This window comes from Elephas maximus, chromosome 4 (assembly GCF_024166365.1).
Source record: "Elephas maximus indicus isolate mEleMax1 chromosome 4, mEleMax1 primary haplotype, whole genome shotgun sequence".
Lineage (NCBI taxonomy): Eukaryota > Metazoa > Chordata > Mammalia > Proboscidea > Elephantidae > Elephas > Elephas maximus.
The window spans coordinates 63383949-63404234 of NC_064822.1; the positions used below are offsets into that span (position 1 = coordinate 63383949).

The following is a 20286-nucleotide window of genomic DNA, read 5'->3' on the forward strand; positions in this document are numbered from 1 at the left end:
ATACACACGGACACCCCCCCACACACACACACACCCCTACACACACTCCATACACGTATATGTCAGAACTGCTGACATCCCATAATATTGCAGACCTTTGCCACTAACCCTTTGCAGCATCCCATAATAGCCATCCTTCTGCCAACTTCTTCACTCTTCGCCCTAATGCTCACATCCCATAATAATTCATCACCCCTCCCTTCCCATGGCCATCCCATAATAAGCACCCCACACAGCACACCAGCCTCACATCCCATAATACTCATCCCATCCCCCCAGACATCCCATAATAACCACTCTTCATCCACCCCCAGTTTGATATCCCATAATAGTCAGAAACTCATCCCCCCACTGCAACAACGGACACTTGGCCTCCTCCCACACACACCCCGTAATAATCAGTCTCCCACTTTCCATACTGACATCCTGTAATAACTAACCCCCTGGAGCTGCCCTCGGTCCCTGCAGGCTAGGGTCTAGATGCACACACCACCCCCAGGCTTCACATTTTCATTCTAGCTCCTCAGCCCATAAGGACCACCCCTTCCCTATCAAAAAGATAGCCTATAATAGACCAGCAGTCCTACTGCTACCCCACAGATGGACACCTAATCACCCTTTCCCTTAACCCTGGAAATATATCCCATAATAATTTTACTTCCCCACCCACACCCTGACATCCCTTAATAATTGCAAGGGAGCCATGGTCAACCGGACATCATAATACTCTCAGCACAACCCAGGGTCACATCCCATATCGCTTCATCTCCACCCCACCACCCTTATATAGTACTGTTCCAGCCAGGCATCCCATGATATTCATATACCTCCCCATCTCCAAATGCTGTAAGCCTAATCTATTAACACCCAGAGCAGGCAGGGCAGGCAGGCTACCCACACTGCCTTGTCCCCGCCCCCACTCATACACAGCTTCAACCCTTTCTGGGCCACCCACACTGCCTTGTCCCCGCCCCCACTCATACACAGCTTCAACCCTTTCTGGGCCAAAGCAAGTACCCTGGCATAAAGCCTCTTAACCTGTAAGACCGTAGCTTCCATCATCCCATAATTTCCAGACACTCAGGAGTTGAGAGCTAACCTAGGGCCCCACCCAATCACACTAAATCCAGGAGTTCTCCAGATGTTCATCTCCTGCCATTAAGTTTTGAGTAACCCGAACCCATTGCAGTCTAGTACATTCCAACTCATAGTTTTGAGTAAGACCAACCAAATACCATGCCGGCCAGATGAACAATTTATATGAAGTTTAATTCACCCCAGAGCATCCCATAATAATCACAAATTTCCATCCAAAGACTACTTCTCACCATTCCAGCAGTCCTCTCCCCCATCGCCTAGCCTCCAGCTCAGGGACCATTCTTCAACACCCCTGGGCCACTCCCATAGATGGGCATCCCATTCTGATGTGAACTGAGAGCCCTTCAGTATATATATACACAAAGAGCCAGGACCTGATCTCCCTCTACTTACTATTCACTACTACTCACATTCATTCAGCAGATGTTGACAGAGTACCTAGCAAGGCACAGAGCTAGGCAACATGGGGAATGCAAAGACCATGGTGCCTCCCTTAAAGAAGCATATGCAACTAAACAAACTGTGATAGAAAATAGAAATGTCTGGTGCCAAGGGAGAACAACTGAATGCTATTTCCTAATTTCCTGTTACAGAGAATAAAGCAAAGCCCAACTGGTTTCAGGACAGATCATATCCTAGTAGAGGTTTTTGGTGGTCCTTCTAGAGGTATTTTAAAATACCTAGATATTCTAAAAGGGTTTACAGTATAGACGGATGGTCAAGATTATCTAACCCCTACGTACTAAGGGACTTTGATAGGAAGGCAATGTTCATTCACTCAGCATTCCTAATAATGAAATCCTATAATTTTATCATGTGCTTCCTTCTTGAGAGGCTCATCAACAGGCCAGAATCATTATCCTCATTCTTCAACATTAAAATTCCTGCTTACCCTCAATGTCATTTTTTAACTCCTTGCTCATTTTATATCTCGAAGTCTCATAACACAATTGCCCAAATCTCCATCTTATTGAGGCCCCATTCTCCACCAAAAAAACACCATAGTTGCATGATGTTCACTATTTGCCCCTTCCCACATACAATTTCTACATACCTACTGACAGGACTAACTAACAGGATGCCTTCCTAATTCAATTATGCCACAAGGTAAAAAAAAAAAACATTGCCACCGCCGGGAGTCTAACTCATAGCGACCCTATAGGACAGAGTAGAAGTGTCCCATGGGGTTTCCAAGGAGCAACTGGTGGATTCAAACTGCTGACCTTTTGGTTAGCAGCCAAGCTCTTAACCACTGTGCCACCAGGCTCCCAATATATATTATCCTTTTTCCCTAACCATGCCTACCTTCCAGCCACCCTGGGGACCCAGTCCTAAGAAAGCCAGGAGATCCCAATCTTAAAGCCCTTTGGTCCTCAGAGAATCTGAGCCCACAAGCCTGTCACTTTTCCCTCTTCCTGGCCCCCGGAGAAGCAGGACCTGAGTGAGAACAATATTCCAGCATCACTGCTTCACTGTCTCTCTTCCTCAAGCCAGAGATGATGTCTACTTCTGCTTCCATCTGCCTTTTTCACACAGGGCAAGACATATGGAGGTGGGGCAGGGTGAAGAGAAACAGGAACTCCCTCCTAAGAGGGGCCCTTCCTTACCTCACTCCATATCTTCATTGTCCTAAGGTCATTTCCCTAGAGAAAGGGCCCGACCAGATGGTTCTCCCCTCCTCTGGGAACTAAAGGACTGGGAGAAGTGGCAAGGAGAAATGAATTCAGGTGCAGAGAGAGCTTGTTTCTCCAGGAATTTACAATCCCAGGCAGAGCACCAGTGATGCTAAGTCTTTCCACCAGCTGCTGCCTAATGGTATAATCACTAGCATTCTATGTTTAACTCTTTTCTCATTTTAGGACTGAAGTTTTCAACATCAAAGACCTCAGGTCTTGCCAAGGACTCTCACGGCTACCTTTGCATTTCATATATTCTTTTTCCAATATTTGCTCCAATTCTCTGGACCACCTTTTTGCCACACTCATGTGGCGTGATGGCCATTTTCCCCACTCTGCTAGGCTGTCTGTAGTTTTCCTCATTACATTTTCTTTACTTCAGGATTAAGCCCCATTCATTTGTCCAAACCCTCCCCTGTGCTTATTCCAAGTACTGAGAATGAACTTTGCATTGCTCCCAGAGGGGAGAGGGGCAGCTCTTTTAAGATGCCATAATGTGAGCACACCTCCCTTCAAGTTTTCTCCTTCGTACACAGAGTGGCCAAATACCTATTATGCCCTCCTTATCCACATTTCCCTAGGGGATTCAGCCTGTCTCTGGGCCTCAAATTCCTTTCTGTAATATCTCCATCTGCCCCACGCTTTTTTCCTCTCATACATATATACCACATTACCACAGTGATTCGTAATATAAATCAGTAAGCAACTTTTACAACTGAGTACGCACAGCCTATTGTCCGTGATTAAAAATACTGGTGCCCTTTGCCCACCACAATCCCTCTTTCCCTAATCCTGCAGCTTCTACCCACTTATTCCCTTTCTTCCCTATCTTTTCACATCTTTCTGATACCACTAGGAGAAAGTTTAAATTCTTTCCTCTCTTCTTGAGTTCCAACAAGGGCTACAACATGTGTACTTATGTGTTGCTCTTGTGGTCTTTATGCCCCTCCCTCCCTACCCAGGTCCCATGCTACCTGTCTAGATAAATTATAAATAAACCACTAGTGTGATTGGCCCACAGAGACCACTGTGGGATAATCTCCTGATTAATGCACCCAGGGGGACAGCCTCTCTAGTCGGTTACCTTAGAGTTCTGTTTCCACCCCGTGGTACAGAAGAACCTAGAATAACACTCAGAGTGAGTTGTCCGTTAAGTTTTCAGCGTACGCTCTCTATTTCCTCTCCCTACACCTCTAGTCTGTGTGAAACCAAGAAACTCTGCTCAGGTCTAAGGTACTCTGCTGCTCCATCAGGAAAGGCAGTTTGGAAAAACAGCGTAGGGGAAAAGAAGCCACAGTGACAGTGCACTCTGACGGCAAGACAGAATGCAGGTTGTGTGGACTTGAAGGGTGGCAGGTGAGGCATTAGTCCTTCAGGAGCCAACCCATGTCTCTGTTCCTTGGGTCTGACTGCACACAAAAATAAAGTTTCCCATGTGCAACCCTCCTATGTGAGCCATGGTCCCAAGGCTCAAACCCAGGAAGGCAAAGAAGAGGAGTACTTGGGTATTGTGGTCATCCAGGAACCTGCCTCCTTTTCGTGGTATGCCTCATAGCCAGAACCCAGGAGTCCTCACTTCCAGCCCAGCACTGCAGGCTCAGGAATCAGCAGTCTTGCTGCCCTAAAGCTGTGAGTGTACCCAGTTGTCCAGGGTTCAGATTCAGCTAGCTTGAGCCTGCCTCAGAGGGCCCTTCGAACAGCTGTCACAGAAGAAACCTCTCCAGCCAGTTACTCCTGTCAGGCCTCAGGTCTGGCTCCAGGGCTCACCCCACCCTCCCCAGCTCCTTCCCTCCCTCTTCCTTCCTTTCTTTCCCCATCCCCCCCCCCTCCCCAGAGCTTTACCTACCCAGGGCGGCCCCACCCAGCTGTGCAGGGCACATCCCATAATAATCCTCCTCACTAGCCCCCACCCTTTCCAAAAAAGAGAGGCGGCCATCCCATAATAGCCACCCACAGGAGACATTCCGCGGTGACCGCCCCCTCCCTGCAGAGCTGCCGGGAGCAGCCATCCCATAATAGCTGGCCGCCTGTTTTACTGGTTACGGCTGTGGAGGGAGCTGGAGAGGAAATGGAGGGGGGGAGGGGAGGAGGATCAAAGGCCCCCCCTATGGAAAGGGGGAAGGGGAAGGAAGGTGGCATAAGATATAAAAGGGGACACTATGCAGGTGGGAGGTGTGATCCACAGGCCACCACAATCCTGCTTTGAGGCTTTCTCCCATTCACCAGAAGCTGCCTTTCCCCCTCAGCACCCTGGAGGCGGCTGCTAGTTAGAGGGGATGCCTAGGATGGACTGAGGTGCCCAAAGTGTGTGTAGGGAGATGGGTTTCAGTTATTCCCCCTGAGCCACTTGAAAGAGGGGGCTGACCTTAGAGAGGACGGTAAGAGAGTAAAGGGGTGGGGGGGGAGAAGAGCTCCTCAGGCCCTCCCCATTTTTGCACCACCATCCCATAATAATCCCCCAGCCCTACTCCCCCTCCCACACACGACATCCCATAATATCTGCTGGGGAAGCAGTCCCCGCAGTAGGTACAAAGAGCTATCCCATAATAAGCTCCCCCACCCCCACTCACCACCCCCCCCAACTTGGCCCCCCCCTCAGTCACATGCAGCCGGTGCCATCCCCCGCTGCTCCCCCCTCTGGCCACCGAAGGCCTTGCCAGCCCATAATACTCTTGCCTCTGGTCGCAGGAGGCCTCCAGCCCATAATACTCCCTTCCACCACTACCCCCCCTTCCCGCCCCGCACCCCTTCCTCCCGCCTCCAGTTGGAGCCGGGCCTCACCAGCCCATAATATTCCCCAGTCTCCTAAGACTGTTCCAGCCCATAATACTCTCCCTGTCTCCTAAGGCCTCTCCATCCCATAATACTGCCAGACGCCTGACCTGTGGGCCAAACCCCAGGCCGTTCCACACATCGAGGCTGTGTCAGCGCCGCCGGTCTCTCTCCCTGTCCCTCCCTCCCTCAGTTGTCTCTTCCCTTCCAGGCTCTCTCCCGCCCTCCTGCCCTGGGCCCCTCTCTCAGCCGCACCCTGTGCCTCCCTGGGCCCTTACTTCCCCTCCAGCCTCTTCCCTTGCCCTTTCTCCTTTACTTGGTTCTTACTATGTCCCCTGTCCTCTTCCTTTCACACACTTTTCCACCTACTCCTTGTCTCTGTGGGATGGACATCAGCTTAGCAGGGAGCGAGTGCCCCCAGAGGGCTACAGGCCAGTCACTACCCCTGAAAACTGTCTTCTTGACCTAGCACCATGGAAACTTACCCAGCCTGCTTTGCTCACCCGGTTCCCCTGGCCCTAGTTCTGATTGCTGGCAGAGCCCTGTCTTGGTGAGGATTCACCTGGAGCCCTTGACGTCTTCCAGAAATGCTCCCCTTGGGCATCACAAACAGACTTTACCAATAGCACCCCCTCCCCATACTCCTGTTGGAAAGAGAGCTCCCATTTACAGGATGCCTCCCAGGTGCCTTTCAAAGGTGATCTCATTGCCCTCCCAACAACCCAATAAGTAGATATTATAATTTCCATTTCACAAAGGAGAAAATAAGAAGCTCAGAGAGGCCAAGTAATTTGCCTAAAGTCACATTTCCTAGAAGTGGCAGAGCTGAAATTAGTATCCAGGTTTGTTTGACCCCAAAGTTCTGGGAACCTTTGGGATTCCCCAAACCCTGTGTGAGAAACTTCCTTTTTCAGTGCTTCAATGCTCTGGAAAGTATAGCATGGTAGAATTACTCCCAGCCTCTCTTTGTCTCCAGGACCTCTTGAAAGAATGGAGAAGAGAGGGTTGATGAGAAATTAACACCCACCCCACCCGCAACCTTGCCCATTTCTTCCATGGAACCCCAGGTGGCAGTCAAGCAGGGATTTCCCTCAAGATGGTTCAAGGCTAAGAGTGAGGTATCTCTGTCCTCCTTTAGGATCCCTCACCTCTGCCCTGGTTCTCCTGAATTTATTTCAAAACCAAGTGATTGTCACTCTTCACCCCCTACCACTCCCACCATGCGGGGGAATCTGCCTACAGAGGAGACAGACTTGGAGAAATGAAGAACCAAGGTGAGGTGCCCTCATCAGTTTAGGTGGTAGACAATAAAGACTGCTGCATTAGCGATGTTGAGTACATTCCAGGTTGGGGGGGGTGGTGGGTATCAAGACCAACTGCATGAAGGCTGATCCATCCTGCCTGTGTGTGCCACCTCCACCACCAAGCTTCTCCTTCCAGAGCCCTTTGATGAGGTGTGTTTCAGGGCCCAATTCAGCTGGAACCCTGAGTCAGTCCAGTTCTTAGCCCTGACACACCCACACTGTGTTGAGGACAGGGGGCTGGGGCATGCGGAGTGGGAAGGGGCATGTGTGCTGTAGGGTAAGTGGATAATAAGCACGGAGGAACACCTGGGAAAAAGGAGCTAGAAAACATACAGACAGCAGATTCATTGTGGAGGAAGGGGGAAGGTGAGAGAGGTGGTCTACCTGAGGAGGGAAGGAAAAGAAAGGAAGCGAGGGTGGGGGGTTATAATGGAGCCAGGAAGAGGAAGGTTGGAGGTACCTGTAAAAGGGGGTGCAAAGAGTAGGAATTTGGAAACCAAATAGATACTGTGCCACTTTCGTGACCTTGAGACCTCAGCTTCTCTAAGGTGTTTAGACTATAAAATGGGGATAATAATTGTACCTAACTCAAGACGGTTATTGCAATAATTAAATAAGATAATACATCTTGAGCACTATGTTGAAATCTTGGCAGACACAAGAGTATTAAACACACACAAAACAAGCAAACAAAAATTGTAAATGTTCTTGCCTCGCTAAGACTTTCTCCTTTTCCTCCCTTTCCTAGATCTCAAATAGAGTAACCGCAGGGCATGGGGTGAGACCTATCGACATCCCAGAGCTTGCCTCCACGGTACTGCCCACCCTGTAACTGGGAATCCTATGAAAATGGCAGTGGTGATAGGTTTTCTTAAACTTCCAAAGTCTGTTATTTGTTAGGTTCTGCCCATTGTTCCTCTGCCTGCAATGTCTCCTTAATCTATTCTTGCCTCTGTTCTGGTGATGGAAGCCCTTAGAATATATGAATGAATATAAGTGTCCCACCAGATCTTGAATACCAGAGATTTCACACTGGAGACAAACCATTTCCATTTGCTTCCACAGGTCACAGTCACACTTCTGGATTATTTTAATAGCTCCCTCACCAGTTTTTCTTCCCCTAGACTCTTCCCATCTTATTTGCCCTACAGTTTATCCTACACAGTATGTCAGGGTGAAAAAAACCTCATTCAGGAGACTTTGGGGCTTCACATTGCCGACTAAATCAACTGCCAACAGTTACCTGCATTCCTGGATCTTCTGCCTTGCATTATAGTTACTATTTACTTGTTCTATGGCCCTCATCAGATAGGAAACTACTCTGAGGCAAGATCCAACCATTCATTCATTCGACAAATATTTATTGAGCACTTCTTCTGGGATACATCAGAGAAGTAGACAAACAAAAATCCTTGCCCTCAAGGAGCTTACATTCTACTTGGGTGGGAGAGGAAGAGACAGATAATAAGCTATAAAAAAAAACTATAATAAATAAGTAAATTATATAGTATGTTAGAAGCTGATACGTGCTGCATGAGTTTTAATTACATTGGAATTCACTTACATATCTGCATATAAAAGTCACTCAAGTAATTTTTTTTTTTAATTTTACTGTTCAATTCAGTTCTGTTGGGTAGGGCAAAGTGCTGAGGCTTTGGATTACAAGGTTAAGCGCTGCTGGTACTCCCAGAACACGAAGGGCACAGTTCCTGAACTGGGAGACTGAAGCAGAGCTAAGCAGGTGTGGAGTAAGGACCTGGCCCATGAGATGCCTCTAACTTGTCCAAGGCGGCTCTGACTTCATGGCTATCATTGAGGAATCTGGGTCAGTTCTCTAGTTTGGCCACCAGGGGTCATTTTACTCCTGTAAATCACCATCTGGAGGCATCCCGTAAAAAAAGACACACACAAAAGGTTTATTTACTCCAACTACAACACAAGGAGACACACATAGGAAAACCCTGACATTGCCCCTCTCTCACACATGCACACCCAGAGAAACGTATAGTATTGAAAGACAGGACACATGCATGGCGTTAATTCCCTCACTAATGTCAGGGCCTGAAGAAAAAAGTCATAATTATCAACTCTGCAGACCCTCCTGCCCATCCCCACCAACTTGGCTAAAGAGGAAGCAGTAACCTGCACATGAACCAGCCTTCCATTTACCTTGTCCCCAGTTAGCTAAGAACAGACAACCTATACCTGTCCTCCAATCTCACACTTACTTCCCTATAAACTCTTGTCTCCTGCCTAGGGCCCAGCTCCTCCCCCTCTCCCTGAGAGTTTGTGTAATTGGTTCCACCCCCACCTCAAGGCTGCCGCACAGTAAGCTCAAGGTAATGTTCCATTTGGTGCTGCTCCTATTTTGCTCCCCCCGCCAAAATAAATAAATAGAACACTGTATATAAATATATAATGCCCTGGGAAGGAGTTACACACGAACTCAATACTTTAGTACAGGTATGGCTCTTGAAGTATGATCCAGGAACCAAGCCTTTGAGGAAGTCAATGAGGTCAAAACAATTTTCATAATAATACTACTAAGATGCCACTTGCCCTTTTCACTCTTATTCTCTCACAAGTATATCGTGGAGTTTTCCAGAGTCTTCATGATGTGTGATGGCATTTTTGCTCTCACAGTTGATGGAATGTGTGCTTGTGCATTCCTGTGCTATAAAAACTTACTGGTTTTAATTTCTAATATGGTAAATGTCCACAGAACAAAGCATAAGCAAAAGCTCTTTGGGATCCTCAATTTTTAAGTTTAAAGGGGGTCCCAGGCCCCTTTAGTACAAAGAATTTTCTCCTTACTCCCACCTCAGGCAGAGAAAAAGAGAGAGAAAACACTAAGGACCTAGAATGGAGGAGGCCCTGAAAGGGGAGTGACATGGAGAGAGAAGGGAGAAAGGGGAATAGGGACCAGGATCTCTGTGCCGAGGGGAAAACTGACAGGACTTCTCTAACTCACAGTTTTGCCCTGCCCCCAATTACCCATGCTGGGTAAAACCCAAAACCAAACTCCTTGCTGTGGAGTCGATCCTGACTCATAGCAACCCTATAGGACAGAGTAGGACTGCCTGATAAGGTTTCCAAGGAGCACCTGGTGGATTTGCATTGCCGACCTTTTGATTAGCGGCTGTAGCTCTCAAGCATTACACCACCAGGTTTTCCCCAGGCTGGGGGCTGGGTATAAGTTGTTGCAAGCCACTTAAACGAGAATGAACCCAATCTCGTCCATATTAAATAAACTCTTTTTCTCCATATTTATTACACCTCAATGCTGAGCAGAGGACGCCCAGGTTGAGATGAGAGGAGATGGCTTCCATCGAACTACGCTCCCCAAAGAAGTCAGCAGTTGAACTTCTCAGTAGCTTGGTTCACCAAGGCCTGAGGCTCTTCAGCTTTCAGACTGCTGTGGTGGGTCTAAATCCACGATAACTGGTTTTCTCCTCCCTCAATCACCTTCTACTCCCGCCAAGGGCATCTCATCCAGTCTTGTGCCTCTGCAAGGGCAGGCTTACTGCATCACTTCCTACCGCTGGGGAAAAGACCTGTGCTCACCATCACCACAATTCAAAGATTTTCCACCAGCACACTTCCTTTACTGTGCTCCTTGCTTCCACATTTTGTTCTTTTCTGCATTTATGAGCTGGGATTGCATTCCAAGAAGTACAGGTGCTCACCCCACCTCATGTGCACACCATGCAGCCTGCAAGACAGAAAGGTGATGAGGGGGCATGGGTAGGTTGATGGCGAGATGGCGCTGCGAGCATTCAGAGGGCCGATTCCTGGAGGCTCTGGGTAAAGGGCGTCCGGGGGTTGGAGGGCCGGAGAAGCCGCTCACTAGTGGCATCCGGAATGGTGGTGCGGGTGGTCTCAGCGGGCCATACGGCCAGCGTTTCCTGAGCCCCGTTGGTGGCCGAGGTCCTAGTCCGGAGCGGAGTGCCCAGGCCCCTCAGGGTGTTTCGGAAACCGTCGGCACTGAAGTAGTACACCAACGGGTCCAGCACACAGTTGGCGCCGGCCAACAGCACCATCACCATCAGCACCCTGCGCACCTGGTCGCGGGCCGCCTCGCTCGCCACCACTAGCTGGCCCCGCAGCAGCCCGTAGACTGCCAGCGTGGAGTTGTAAGGCACGAAGCACAGCAAGAAGATGACGAGGTTGAGCAGCAAGAGGCGCACTGTCTTCCGCCGCCGATGGCTCAGCGTGGCGTCGGGTCGCGCCAGCGTCCAGAAGACCCGGACCGATGAGTAGACCACAGCCACCAGGGGCAGCAGGAAGCCCAGCGCTTCGGCCAGCAGTACCAGCGGCAGCAGCCGACCCTTCCACAGCTCGTTACTGAAGCTCTCGAAGCACAGGCGCACCTCCCTGTCCGCGTGTCTGCAGCGTGAGGGCCTGTGCACGAGGGCAGCGGGCACGGCAAACATCAGGATGAGCGCCCACACGCCAAGGCAGAGGTACCGTGCCACGCGGGGCCGCCGCAGGTGGCGCAGCCGCAGCGGGTGCACGATGGCGGCATAGCGGTCCACGTTGATGAGCGCGAGGAAAATGCAGCTGCCGTACATGTTTATCTGGAAGATGGCGCCTGCTGTCTGGCACACGAGGTCTGGGAAGGGCCAGTGGTGCCGTGCATAGTAGGAGATGCGTACGGGCAGCGACAGGCTGAAGAGCAGGTCGCTGGCCGCCAGGTTGCACATGTACACGCTCACCACAGAGTGCACACGTAGCGCGCGCAGGAAGACCCAGAGGGCCAGCAAGTTGAGGGGGAGCCCAGCGGCCAGCACTAGGCTGTAGACCACCATGTGCAGGTGGTGGGTTGGCTGGTAGTTTGGACACGGAACGGAGTTGTTGGTAGTACTGGTGTTGGCTGTGGAGTTGGGCAACATCTTGCCAAAGTGAGAGGGGGACCTAGGCTGGGGTCATCACAGGGAACACCACGGTTCTGGCATCGAGTTCACATCCAAGGTAGGGGCCTGGAGGTAGCACAGAGGATTCCAAAGCAAGCAGACGCAGAGCAGCAAGGGCAGATGGCTGCCAGTGGTTGGATGCTTTTGGTCACAGCTTCATCGGTAGTGGGAACCTGGAATAGGAATGTGAGCCAAAGTCGAGGTAATGCAGGAATAGGACCAGGCATAAATGTTTATCTAGCTAAACTAGCTGGCCTCCTTCTCTCAGCCTCAAATCTTTCCCCCACCTTCGAATCAGCCAGAACAGCTTTTACAGCAGGGATGTAGCACAGTGTTAAATGCCCAGGCTTTGGAGTCAGACTGCCTGGGTTTAAATCCTGATTTTGCCAACTTGCCTAGCTGTGTGACCTCAGAAAAATTACTTGATCTCTCTGAACCTCATTTTCCTTATCCAGACAAAAAAGTTTTAGTAGTTCCTATTTCATGAGGTTATTAGGAGGGTAAATGAGATGATGTATGTGAACACACAGGTCACTATTATCTAAAGTCTCTCCTTTCCTTTCTTTCTTCCACAAATGCTTACTGAGCCTTTAGAAAGTACCACCCATGTTCATGCTAGTGAAAAAAACAATGGCCTGGACCCTGTTGAGTTTACATTTCATTGGAGGAAGATAGATAATAAAGTGCAAATAAGTAGGTAGTATGTCAGGTGGTGAGAAGTACTTGGAGCACCTCCCCTGGGCCAGATACTGTGCTGGCTCTCCATTATCTAAAGAATAAAGTTCAAAGTCCTTTGTACACTTATCACATCCACCATTGCTCCTGTGTAGGTTAGGTTTGGGGTCAGAGCAACCTGGGACCAGCTTGTTTCATCTCTCTCACGCTGTGTCTTCATCTGTCATGTGGAAATAATACAATGGGGCTCTCTAAAGAAGGGCTTTGAAGCAGTTCCAGTTTGAACCCCTGCTGAGAATTTGCATTTCCACCCCAGATATACTGAATCAGAATGTACATTTTAACAAGATTGCCAGGTAATTCTTATGTAAATAAATTTTAAGAACAACTGCTCTGCTAAGCCAAAAAAAAAAAGCCAAACCTGTTGAATTCGAGTTGATTCTGACTCATAGCAACCCTATAGGACACAGTAGAACTGCCCCTTAGGGTTTCCAAGGAGCAGCTGGTGGATTCAAACTGCTAACCTTTTGGTTAGCAGCCAAGCTCTTAACCACTGCCACCAGGGCTCCACTGCTCTACTAAAAAAAAAGTTTTTTTTTTGACTAGTGGTTCTCAAAATTGGTCCCTAACCAGCAGTATTAGCATTGCCTGCGAACTTGTTAGAAATGTAACGGGTCATAAGCTATCTGCCCACCAACCCTGGGCAGAGCCACATCATCGTAAACTTGGCAGCACAGTCTTGCCAGGCAGAGAGGAAGGTTGAGTTTTTCCAGGTGCTCCCCTGGACTAAGAAGCTTCCCAGATGGGGTTGCTGTGATAAAAGGGAGATGGTAGTTTGCTAGAGAGGTTTCAATGAGGACCCCTTAAATGCAGATCTCAGAGGGGACCCTAACCCCAGAGAGTGTGGCAGTGAGGTAAGGAAGTTCCAGGGGCACTGACCAGGTTGCAGAGAGACAGACCGAGAGCAGATCACAGCAGCAGTCCTCAGGCAAAAGCTGGCAGACAGAAGGCATTCCTAAGAGGCAGAGGAGCCAAACAATAGGAAATGGTCTGAAGGTCCCACCTACCTCAGTGCCATAAGGCCAGAGAAACTATCCCTCCACCAGAACTCCATATACCATCTTAGGGAGATAAATTGAGATCCTGAGCAATTCTCCCAAGACACTGAGCTTATTCCTTGGAAAAGAAACTTAAAATTCTTACATGGAACTCAATTGTAAATCTGACTCAAACATGTTTTCTTGTGGGTTTTTTGTTTGTTCTCCCTCCAACCACCATCATCAGCAGTCTGAAACTTGTAAGAGGTGGAGTGGTTATTGGGAATAAAGAAACACATCCTCTGGAAAATAACAATTTTAACATTGACAGTACAGGCAGCCCTGGGTTACAAATGTCTTTCGTACAACCCGTATTTAGGAAGCAATCCATGTAAATCCTATTATATTAAAAATTCGAGGTAATAACAATGGTTCGTAATAACAAATGGGTGCCACTTTATGACACACATCAAAACATTATTATTATTACCGTATTATTATGTTAAAGATGTTTTAGTGTATCTGGAAGTGTTTCTTTAATGTTTTTTATGCATACAAAGGTAAACTATATACTAAGACAAACATTTGACTAACTGATGTTAGATACAAAGCGTATCTAACTTCTGACTTACGTACAAATCTGACTTAAAGACAGATTTAGGAAGAGGACTCGTTCATAATCTGGGAACTGGGGACTGCCTGTACTACCAAATGGGGCCTAACTGTGCCAAAAACCAAATAAACCCAGGTTCACTTCCGGGCACGCCCCCCACCCCCACCCCACCCTCGTTCCTTTGCTCCAGTCACACCTAACTAGCAACAATTTTGGACATACTGTTTTCAGGATTCTGTCTTCTCAAGTGCTGTGTCGTCGACTTGGGATGTCCTTCCCCCCACTCTACAACTGACAAACTGAGCCATTTCTTAGGATTCTGTGAAGCTTTTCCTCCCCCACAGGGCAGATGTCGTCCCTGGACTTGTCATTCCACGGCACTTTGTGCAGAGGGTTATCACAGCTGTTACCACATGTACTGTAATTAGCTGTTGTTAGTCCGCCCCTCCCACTAGACTGTGAGCTCCTTGAGGGAGGAGCTGTGGACTATGGCTTATTCAGCTCTGTCTCCAGCACCTTACCTCAATAAATGTTCATTGGAAAAGAGCTCCAGTTTACTGATCACTCACCATATCCCAGGGTATTCTATGTACATAATCTACTTCTAACAACCCTTTAAGGTAGGTGTTTATCCTCACTTTTACAAGAAAGAAGACAGAAGCTCAAGAGGTCAGTCAATGAGGAGTGAAATCAGAATTCAAACCTAAGACTACCTGGCTCCAAAGTCTAAGCTGCCCCCTGCCGCTTTCCAACAAAAGAGTGGACAATTGAGTATGTGGATGGATGCTGAACAGGGCACCTGGCTTTTCTTCAGCTGTGTATGTGAAATCCGTGCCCATAAATTATTACACTTCCTTTTTTGTCCAATTGAAATATATGTATTTTAATAACCCACTTCCTTCTTTCTCCTACTTCAAGCACTGATAGCACAAACTCATCTCTCTTACACACACACACACACTCACACAAATATGTCCCTCCTTAAGGATTTTCTCTTAAGTACTTAAGCACTTAGTTTGCTGCTTTGAACCCCTCAGGTTGTTTTATGTTTATTTCTTCCCGTTATCCAACTAGATGGTAAGGTACTGTCGGGACCATATCTTCCACAGCTGTTCTTCCAAAGCCCTTCCCCACACCCTGCCAACAGTCTCTGTACTTGTGTTGTTGTTGTTAGGTGCTGTGGAGTCGGTTCTGACTCATAGTGACCCTACGTACAACAGAACGGGCCTATGCCACCCTCACAATCGTTGTTACGTTTGAGCCCATTGTTGCAGCCACCGTGTCAATCCGTCTCATTGAGGGTCTTCCTATTTTTCACTGACCCTCCACTTTACCAAACATGATGTCCTTCTCCAGGGGCCGGTCCTTCCTGATAACAGGTCCCAAGTACATGAGACAGAGTCTCACCATCCTCCCTTCTAAGGAGCAGTCTGGCTGTACTTCTGCCAAGACAGATTTGTACTTAGCAGGCCTCACTGGCTGCTGGTGAAAACTACCCCTTCCCACAGTTCACCCATCCTGTAATCCTGTTACAATGGGTCTTGAATCAATCCCATCAATCTAACCACTTCTTGTCATAATCCAGGCTATCTTGTATAACTCGCTTAGTAAAACACCAAGTCCCTTAAAAGGCATGTTTGGAAAATGGCTTGCATTAAAATTTCAATAGCCGTTTACATTATAGTTTCATTTTATCACACTTAACCCTTACTTGGAGAGCCGGTAGCTCCTAACAATTAGGAGGTGCATGCTAGACACTGAACAAGTGAGTGAATGATTATTTTCCAAGAATCCCAAGACTTTCTGTCAAAAAAGTGACAATGTTAAACAGGCCAAAATCTATTAGATGAGCTGCTACTTAAAGTTTAGAATCCTTTAGTAAAGCAAATGGAGATGCTCTCACATTTGTCAGAGAGCCACCCCTTTCTGAGAGTCTCACCAAAGGGCAGAAGCTACCCTGGCCCCTGCCCCATCCCCCTGCTTCCCTGAACTCTGGGGCTGGGGCTCCCAAAGGTGGAACTGAGTGGGCACGGTGCCAGGGCAGATGGCAAAGATGGAGAAGGCAGCCAAAAAGGAGGCAAACAGGAAATGGAAGGACGGATCTAGATGTGGGGGGGCGGGGAGGGGTGGCCCAGACCTTCTCCCCTAGTCCTGCCTTGAGGAAGAGTTCAGGTTGTGGGGGAAATGTGGGAAGCAAAGAAACAGCAGCTGCTCCAGAAAAGAACCAACACAGGGATTTAATTTCACCAGGGAGGTGTAGGGCATAGAGGCCCACACAGGCTGCATAACATCGCCACACACCGATGTGGTAACATAAGCATCCCAGTACACCCATGTGCACACACAAAGGCATGCAGGGGTATACATGCACTAAGAGACGTGCACACATGCACATACAGATCCATAGCAACACATAAATCAACGTATATACACACCTGGTAGTACACTAGCATGTGCACACACACAGGCACAGATAAGTGGGCTTAAAGCGGAAGACACAACCCCCGCCTTAAGGACAATATCCTTACATAGACCATACAGAATCAGACAGCTCCATAAGCACATACCCACGCAGGTATGCACAAACAGATCTCAGCCCTAGGTACTGAGGGGCAAAAAAGCCAACGTGCACACAGAGGCATCTAGGGATTGCCATTTCACCTCACCACCACCACCACCTCGCTCACACCCCAGAGCACACGCAGCCACTCACTTTCTCCTCCCCATGTCTCTGCTTCAGCTTCCATATACACATCCGGGGCCCAGGTTCCTCAGGCCCTCACTGCCTTCTGAGCTGGGCTGGGCACTTTGCTGAGATAAGCCAGAAGGGCAGGGCTATCTTCTGCCCCAGGCAGGAAGTGAATAAAAGTGTAAAAAAGTGGGCAGGAGGCTGAATCATGGTCCCTCACTTTGCTGCACAGAAACTGCCCTGGGTTTCCACCTTCTCTGGTGACTGACCAGTGATGCAGAGGAGAAATGAAGGGAAAGGAATCGGTGATTTAGGACAGTGATGGGGGCAGGGAGGAGGGGTGGGGAGAGGGAGAGAAATATCTCCTCTTTATTCTACTTCTTTCCGTCTGCCATCCTCTCACTTCCTCCCCCCACCCCCCCCCCCACACATACATTCACCAAATGCCTTTTTCTCTTTTCCTCCTCTTTTTCATAATTCACAGCCTCTATTTTGTCTGACCCAGATTCCCCGGAGTCAGAAGTTTGAAAAGAAGGATTCTCAGATCTCCCCATCCTGCTTGCTCTGCCCCAACTTTATTCTGGGTGCAGGAGGACACATGACCAGTCAGCAGCCCACCCCTGCTCCCCGCAGGGAATACCCCTTTAGTTTGTGGTCTATTACTGTTGTTAGCTGCCATCGAGTGGATTCCAAGTCATGGTGATCCCATGTATTACAGAATAGAACTGCTCCATAGGGTTTTCAAGGCTGTGACCTTTCAAAAGTGGATTGTCAGGCCTGTCTTCCAAGGTGCCTCTGGGTGTGTTCGAATCACCAACCTTGAGGCTAGTAGTTGACTGCTGAACCATCTTTTGCTCCACCCATCTAAGGAGCCCTTGATATTCATGTTTTCAGGTGCCCCAAAAGAATCCAAACTGCTGAGACTCCGGCAGAAGCTTAACTCAGTGAAAAACTGTGTCTCAGAACTTCTTTGGGGGCACAAATGAATCCTGTCCATCGGCATAGCCTGGATCTGAGGGGCAAGGAAAAGATGGGAAGGTCTGTGGTGCGGAGATAGTTTGAGGTCATCAGAATGAGTGAGGTGGCTTCCTCCTGCCCCAGGGGCCATGTACTTCCAGAGAGGAGGCTCTCTGGCCCAGAGCCCAGGGTGTCATGTCTTACCATCCTCCCTCCTCTGTGGTTCAGGCTCACTCTGTTCTCTCCAGCCAAAATTCCTGCTTCAGCCTCTCCCCCACCCTTCCTCAGCCTCCCTCTTCCTGCATTTCCAATACCATCCTCAGAGGAGACTTCGCCCTCCCTGGGTAGTCTGACCACGCCCTTCCCAACATTTTTCTGGGACAAGGCAGAAAGCAAAGGCGACCTTACTGCTCAATAATTGGTCCCCGTTCCCCCTCCCCCACGTGCAGATGTCAGTCACCTCATCATCTGCACATCTCCCTCCACCCTGTTTTCGAGAGCTGGAAAAACAGGAAATAAAGTCTCAACCAAGAAAAGTCATTCAGACAGGATCAGCTCTCCACAGACCTGTGCTATCTGCTGTTCTGCCGGCATCTGGAACCTTACCCTTGCTGTTGGGCCTGGCCAGAGTCCACCTCCTCACCGAAATCTCCCTGAGCCTTCCCGCCTCAGCCTCAACTCAGGCAGCATTTGGTCTGCAACACTCACTTCAGCCCTTATCCTATCTGCTGTGTCCTTCCCCTTGGGTCTAGGAGTAAAAGGTTTCCCTGTAGATGGGGTCTGTGCTGGGGGGAGGGGCGAAGGTGGGGTGAGCTGGAGGCATCAGATTCAGACAAAGCTGGGCTGTCGTGTCTGAGTGGCCAGGAGGTGAAGCTTCCAGGTACAAGTTTCTATCTCCCCTTCAATCGTGCCTCCATCTCCCCTTGAGGCTACAACTTTAATTCACCCTAAAAGGAGAAATTCTGGTGATACAATCTGGCGGGAGAGCCCCCTCTTATCATGAAGGCCCCCATAAACATAGGTAATAGGCGGGCAGCTATCCTCATTGGTGTGATACAAAGCTATCATAAGGCCCTCCTGGCCCCCAATTATTTCTCCCACCTGTGCACAATATCTGAAATTCCATCCCTCTCATGAACCATAGACTGTCAGAGCTATAGGGACCTCAGAGACCATCTAGTCGAATCCCTTGATAGAGATGTTTCCAGAAGACTCCGTTCAAATACACCCTGGTTAGCGGGGAAGGATAACAATGTGAACACATCTGTGCCAGTGAACTGATTAGAGGAGTTTAACCAGGTAAATAATTGTCTTCTAGCAGAGGGCCTGACCCTGGGGGATGAGTGGGTGTAGGGGGTTAAGTTTTAACTGAGGTGGGGGGGTGGGAAGCTAGAACAGTCCCCAGAGTGCCCTCTTAAGTGGCCTGGGGCAGCCCAGGGTTCAGCATGGCACTGGGGAGCCTGAAGGGTGATGGAGAGAACGCAGCCTTCCCAAGATGCCCCCAGAGTGGGGCCTTCCAGCTTCAGAGGGCACCCAGGAGTGTGTCAAGCATGCTGGCTGCCTCCTTTGGCAAGGTCTGTCTACCTCAGGCAACCCCTTTTTAGCTTTCTACTCTACTCGGGGCCTATGACCCACCCTCATCTCCATCCCCACCCATGTCCCCGTTTCTAAGGGAGGGATGCTTCCCTTGTGCCCCCTGTGAGGTTCAGCCCCCACTTGTGATACCCACATACCTGTGCTCCCTGTAGCTCTGCTGCTGTCCCAAGCTGACTTCCGCTACCCACTTGGCTCTGGCCTGGGCTTGGCTGGTAGGACCTGCTCCTGAGGTGGGTAGGGACACACCCACCTCGGCAGATCACAGCACATCCCTCCCAGCTCCTGGAACTCACCCAACTCCACCGGGGTGGGGGGGGCAGTAAAAGTGAGAGGAAGAGGCAGCGCCCTCAGAGGCCCTCACAACTGGCCAGCAAAGAAATTACAGCAAGTTTCTTCATTACCAGCAGGTAAAGACAGTTAACCCAGCCCTCAGCTCTTGCCATCTAACAACTCCCCCCACCCATCACTCACACTCCCACACTCACCACAGAGTTTCCCGGAAGCCTTGCTGGCACACCCACGCCACAGGTGCCAGATGACTAACCAACCAACCTCTTGTTGGTCTCGTCTGGTTCCCCTTGGTTGTCTCCCTTCCTGTCTGTCACTGGTTTAGCTTATGGTGCCTTTAGCTTGTACCTCAGGCTGCCTCTGACTGCTGGTGTTCTGCTGGGCCCTCCCTCACTGTAGAGCATGGAGTTCGCCCATCACACCAGTTACCAGGCTGGATTGTTCCTCTTTGTTTATGTCTTTTTCCCCCAGGCTGTGAGCTCTGGGAGGGCAGACAGCTCCAAGGACAGCCCCTTGTCCCTGTATCCTCTGGCTGAGCACAGGGCTGGCCATGTTGTTGATGCTCAGTAAACGAAATAAGTTGAAGTATTGGGTGGTAGGTGAAAAGGTGTATTGTGGTCAAATGACTTTGGGATACACTAAACAGGTTTCTTTATTATAGGGCTTCT

General features: G+C 49.2%; 1 protein-coding gene across 3 annotated transcripts; it reads right to left on the reverse strand.

Annotated features, from left to right (window-relative positions):
- Positions 1 to 8204: 8204 nt before the first annotated feature.
- LPAR5 (lysophosphatidic acid receptor 5) lies at positions 8205 to 19858 on the reverse strand. 3 transcript variants are annotated; one of them, XM_049882289.1, is made up of 2 exons: positions 19816 to 19858; positions 8205 to 11936 (listed from the first exon to the last, which is right to left on the reverse strand). In XM_049882289.1, the coding sequence occupies exon 2, from the start codon at positions 11740 to 11742 to the stop codon at positions 10627 to 10629; it is 1116 nt and encodes a 371-aa protein (XP_049738246.1). In that variant the 5' UTR covers positions 11743 to 11936; positions 19816 to 19858; the 3' UTR covers positions 8205 to 10626. The 3 variants fall into 3 exon arrangements, with proteins under 3 accessions (XP_049738246.1, XP_049738244.1, XP_049738245.1); XM_049882287.1 differs by lacking the exon at positions 19816 to 19858 and adding an exon at positions 19468 to 19749; XM_049882288.1 differs by lacking the exon at positions 19816 to 19858 and adding an exon at positions 16802 to 17570.
- Between the last annotated feature and the right edge of the window lie 428 nt (positions 19859 to 20286).